This window comes from Aspergillus japonicus, assembly GCF_003184785.1.
Source record: "Aspergillus japonicus CBS 114.51 unplaced genomic scaffold BO86scaffold_15, whole genome shotgun sequence".
Classification (NCBI taxonomy): domain Eukaryota; kingdom Fungi; phylum Ascomycota; class Eurotiomycetes; order Eurotiales; family Aspergillaceae; genus Aspergillus; species Aspergillus japonicus.
In genome coordinates, this window is record NW_020291652.1 from 414,867 (window position 1) to 419,995 (window position 5,129).

The following is a 5,129-nucleotide window of genomic DNA, read 5'->3' on the forward strand; positions in this document are numbered from 1 at the left end:
CCCCAGTCCAGAACAACAGAAGAAAAAGGAAAAGGAGACGGAGAAAAGGAAGTTCATATATGTTCGTTGCGTGGTCATTTCGTGTGCGGTCTATGTTCACAGCTGCTCAGCAGACTGGTGGAGGTTCGGGTGACTCAAGGAGCCGGTCCGGAAGGACATCCTGGAGGGGCTTCCCAGATCAGGCAGGCCGTGCATTTCTGGCATCGGCATCTGGTAGTGCATAGCCGGCTGGGGCATCGCTTGGCTGGTTGCTACCGTGCTGTAGTCGAAGGAGCTGTACAGGGGTTGTGGTCGGTAGGATGGCGCGGCCCAACTATCGTATGATCCGACAGAGTGCTGCATGGACATGGTCGTAGGGCGATGGTGTTCCGAGCCAGCGGCAGTACTGAGAGGAGCAGGGGTCATGCAGTCGAATGACGAGGTCTGCTCGAGCGGACTGGGCATCTCGCTGCTTGTGGGGGTGTTGATAACTGTGGGCGATGTATACTCGTCCTTGAAGTCCCCGGCGGCCGAGTAGAAAGATTGCCCCTGTAGTCGATCCGATTCACCGTAGCTCAGCGACTCTGGTAGAGGGAAGAGCTGGCCCTGATCCGCTCCCATCGAGATGGCACGGTGGGAGGGCATACCGACTGGATGATCCATGGCTGTGAATGAAGCAGACAAGTCTTCAATCGAGGATGCCGTTGAGGTGATCACCTCATTGCACTCGGTCTCTTCCGGCTCGATCTTCTGTTCCGGCTCAGCCACACAGTCAATGTCCTTCTCATTGCCCTCATCCTTCTCTTCCTTGTCGTCTCTTGCCTCGACGTACACAATGGTGGTCGCATCTGAGAAGTCTTCGTTAGCCGAGGTTCTTCTGTCTCACAAACCCACGAGATTGAATCTTACCAACTTCGCCCGTCTCGTACCGCACCTCCATCTTGCGGACCCTGAACATTTCGTCCAGGATAGCCATCTTTTCGACGGGGATGTGTCTTCTGCAGTCATGTGCAACCTCCTGCAAATCCTCTGGGGTGATGCCGTGCTGGGCGAGATTTCGGATAATGTGGAGAAGAAGCTTGATCCGTTCTAATGCGCAAAAGAGTCAGTGCCAATATTCGCGCAGAAGTCAAAGCAAACAAACATACCGTTCTTCTTGAGATGATCAGGCTCCCTGTGAATCACATCCGCTGGCCACCATGCGGGCTTCGTCAACTCCGGATCTCCTTTGGTTCCTGGTGGCGCTCCTGGCCTGGGTCGGCCACCGTTGTATGGGTGCCGCACTTGTTTCCGCGGCTCGATGTACTTGATGAATGCTTTGGCGATGATACGGCAGTATTGCTGCTGAACATTGATCAGGGCAACCCGGTAGTACTGCAATAACTTGTCCGCGTCGCCGATTTGGATGGCAACCCTGGTAACAGCAACAACGGGGGGCAGATCTTGCACGGTATTGGTGTAGGGGTTGGAGTATCGCAGAGTTGAAGAGGAAGCGCTAGGCTGAGTTCTGCGCTTCTTGCCCTGGCGCCGGTATCTCTCATTCATGCGATCGTTGTTCAGAGCGGCGGGACTGACACCGGAGGTTCCTGCAATGCGTTAGTTGGTGCTTTCACTCGCCACACACGGCTTGCGGGCACATACTGCGAATCAAAGGTTGTCTGTAGCCGATTTGTGAACCTAGGATCTCGAGGAATTTCTCGCGCACTTCGTTGTTGAAGATAGTCATGTTCTGACCGCTGATCGAAGGCGACTCTTGAACCTGCAGCCGGCCCATGTGGTCCAAGTAGATAAGAGAGTAGTGGCTGAAGGGCATGTTGACGGTTGTTTGCAAAGAGGCGTTCATGACCTATGGCGAACATGTTAATGAAGACAAGACAGGAGCGACGTCAAGAACACCCACTGGAGCAGTTTCCCATCCGAGAACGCCATCTTGAAGGCTTGAGGCGGGCCTCTTGGTAGGCCCCGACCCCGACGGAGTTGCAGGTGTGTAGACCATGGTGAACGTGTAATAGATGGAAGACTTGAGGACGATCGTGACTGTTGTGAGATTGTATGGTGTCGAACAATCTGATCTCGAGCAAGCCAAACCGGGTGTCAGAACGAACGCTTGATGTTTACGGGAACTTGGTGCATAAGTTTGGCGAGGCTTGATCGCTATCGCAGGTGAAAGGTTGCTGAATATGTAGTGCAACTCCGAGGTTTGTCGAGTCGTCCGGCTCAAACGAACAGATATTGCGCACTTTGCGATGTTTGTGTGGTGAATGCTGTGGCGCACGAACGGCAGACGAAGGTCAGCTTTCTCATTCGGCTGAAATCGCTGCTGCAACAGTGCTTGATCCCTGATAGTGACATAGCATGGGCACTCTATACAGTGCCTCGTCCCCGGATTGCCGTCACGCGGAAGTATGAACCCATACCCCCTGTCTCAAACAAACCGAAAGACCGGACAGGGACAGAGCAGAAATCAGCTACTCACCCAAGAGAGAACGCTGTTCCTCAGTGCCGTCTGGGATCTAGTGGCAAGAAAGTTGCTGGCAACCAATCCTAGCATACAAAGTCGAAGGTGATTCGGTGAAGTCTAGGCTGCTTGCGTTGCGCTAGAATGAGGTCGAAGAAGCTTGGTGACACAAACGGTACTCGATGTTGTACGGAGTGAGGATTGGGTCTTTCCTGAAGTGGAAGAGGAGCAGGAATGAGTAAAGGTGATAGAGGATTGCAAAGTATAGTCCAGTATAAATAGTAGTGTGAGATAGAAGTATCGGTCCAGTCTGATATGGAGCAGAGGGGTGAAGAAAAGATAAACAGAAAGAAAGCAACGGTGAGGAGTGCAATGAGGTTCTTATAAAGATCAAGGGAAGAGAAGAGCGCAGAAGAAAAGGACTGGAGCTGGACCTTTTGGACTGTCTGCGAGATAGAAGTGAAAGGATCTCGATGTGCATCTGTGGTCTGTGGACAAAAGAACCCCAAGAACCCACCCATGCCGGCCATGATGGATGGATTGATTGATTGCTCCCCTCTTTTTTTCTTCTGTCAGTTCGAAATCCATCCCGATTTGGCATGGACCTGGGGGAGGAGGTTCCAGCAGCATGGAGCATGGATGATCCTTGAGTGTATCAGAGCCGAAACACCCAGACGACGCAAAGGCATTGGTACAAAATGCGGCTGCATGTTTTCGGTAAGCCATGCGGTAGACGGTCTCGTTGCTTTTTCTTTTTTCTCTCTTTGGTGTTGGGGAAATTATTTTAAATCATGATCTTTTTTTTTAGTTTAGTTTAGTTTATTTTTTTTTTTTTTTAAAATGATTTTTTTTGGCAAGGGTCATTTTTTTTTCTGACATTTATTTTTCTTTTCTCATTTGAATTTAATTTAAGATTATTCTGATGGACATATATCTCGATGCTAAGGCACTAAAGTAAGACTACTATTTGTAGATCGTCCAGCTAAGTAGCTATGGCAGCAGTTGGCGCCCCTCCCTTTTTCTTCCCCAGGACTCACACTTTCCACTGTCATAAGAATCCGAACGGTGGCGCATCGATAATTGCCTGGACTCCGCCATCCCGAGAGCCTGGGGAGAGATTTAGTTACGGTGATGACAGCCGAAAGGCGAATGTGCGCGTTGTACTGAATAAGTAGTCTTCTCGATCCCGCAGACACACTGGTGATCGCTGCAAAGAGGCAATAAGATCTTTAGGAATGATGAATACTTTCGATCTCCTTAGCAAGTGGAATATTCAGATAGCCCTTATGGGTCAAATCTCAGGTTCTCCAGTCCGATCCGGCGGTCCCCGTCAGTCTAGTGTACGCAGGACAAAAGCACTCTCTGGGAGGAAAAGAGATAGGGAGGAGAATTTAGTTTATTTGGGCGAGGAGGGTAACACTAAGCTGGATTGACATAAGTTTAGTAGGAGCTAAGTTATTTGACATACTACTGACATGCTGAGATGCTGACATCCTGACATCGCCAATACTCCGTAGTATTTCGACAATCGAGTCTAACCGCCACTTATCTAGCGGTTTGAGCAGGGATGGTCTTTCCGGGACGCGGCTTCCTGCGCAGCTGGGACTTTTTTTTTTTCTTGTCATTTTATTTTCCTTCTTATTTTAATCTTAATTTATTTCACTTCTCAAATCTCCCCAGCACGACAACAGCAAACCCGCCGTCGTCATTGGCTACTGCAGATCGCGCTCTCGCCCGCCAACATGGAACCGGTTTTTGTCTTTTCCTCTTTCTCTCACACACACACCACACCCACACCCACACTGATGACTGCACACTGCAACGCAGCTTCCTTCTCTTTCCCCGGTAGAGCAAACCGTCAAGCCACCGGCAGGTCTCTTAGGCTGAACCCCCCATACGTAAGGAGTACAGCCACGCCTTCTTGACGTTTCGGCGACAGCTGCCCCAGCTCCCCCAGTCCGTTGGGAAAATCCGGTTTACCTGACAGCAAGTAACGCTCCCCAGCCAACGACGGAGTACATCTACCGGTATCACTCCGTGGATGACGGAACGGAGTCGGAGAGAGAGCGACTGTCCCTTGCAAACCTAGATTATCCTTCAACGTCACCAGCAAAGCTGCCTACTAATTTAGGAAAGTCCTCTGGATAGATGGATAGATACATAGATGGAATGGAATCGATAGATAGATAGATACATACATACATACATACATACATACATACATACATATTGATAGTGAAGGTGGTGGTGGACTTCCCCCTCCTCCCGTAAACCCCGCCCTTAACTTATCCACAGAGGTAAGTCAGAACGACTATACGGATGTATGTATGTACTGTACGGAGACTGTACAGCCAGTCCCTCATTAAGTAGATACACTGTGTCGCATTGTCGGGTATTTCGAGTCAAAGTAATAGAAACGATTCTCTTGGCCCTCTAATATCATTCTACAAACATCCACGCCATAGCTGAGACCAGGGATCAAATGCTCAAAGAGCCACACTACAAATGCACTGTGTCATGGATACTGTACTGTACAGTACAGTTACCTCCAAAATCTACACACCATAGAAAGAACAATCTCCCCTAATTAGCCTCTCGGATGGCTTGCAGCTTGTACGACGCGATAGACAAGACCAAAAGGGCAAGATATCTACCATGAGAGAAAGAAAAAAAAAAAAAAAAAAAAAAAAAA

The 5,129-nt window shown here is 49.5% G+C and overlaps 1 protein-coding gene across 1 annotated transcript; it reads right to left on the reverse strand.

The window, feature by feature from the left end:
- Positions 1–2,179, reverse strand: BO86DRAFT_55762 (uncharacterized protein). The gene is made up of 5 exons (XM_025677475.1): positions 1,880–2,179; positions 1,621–1,825; positions 1,128–1,565; positions 889–1,068; positions 1–827 (listed from the first exon to the last, which is right to left on the reverse strand). Exons 1-5 carry the CDS (start codon positions 1,973–1,975, stop codon positions 97–99), a joined length of 1,650 nt encoding a protein of 549 aa, XP_025529182.1. The 5' UTR covers positions 1,976–2,179; the 3' UTR covers positions 1–96.
- Positions 2,180–5,129: the final 2,950 nt, after the last annotated feature.

Bases quoted from the DNA above. Each gene is read 5' to 3' on its own strand.
- BO86DRAFT_55762 (XM_025677475.1), bottom strand. From the start codon at position 1,975: ATGGTCTACACACCTGCAACTCCGTCGGGGTCGGGGCCTACCAAGAGG. The intron at 1,826-1,879 runs GTGGGTGTTCTT...TGTTCGCCATAG, and splicing joins TCGGATGGGAAACTGCTCCA to GTCATGAACGCCTCTTTGCA. The intron at 1,069-1,127 runs GTATGTTTGTTT...TTTGCGCATTAG, and splicing joins TGATCATCTCAAGAAGAACG to AACGGATCAAGCTTCTTCTC.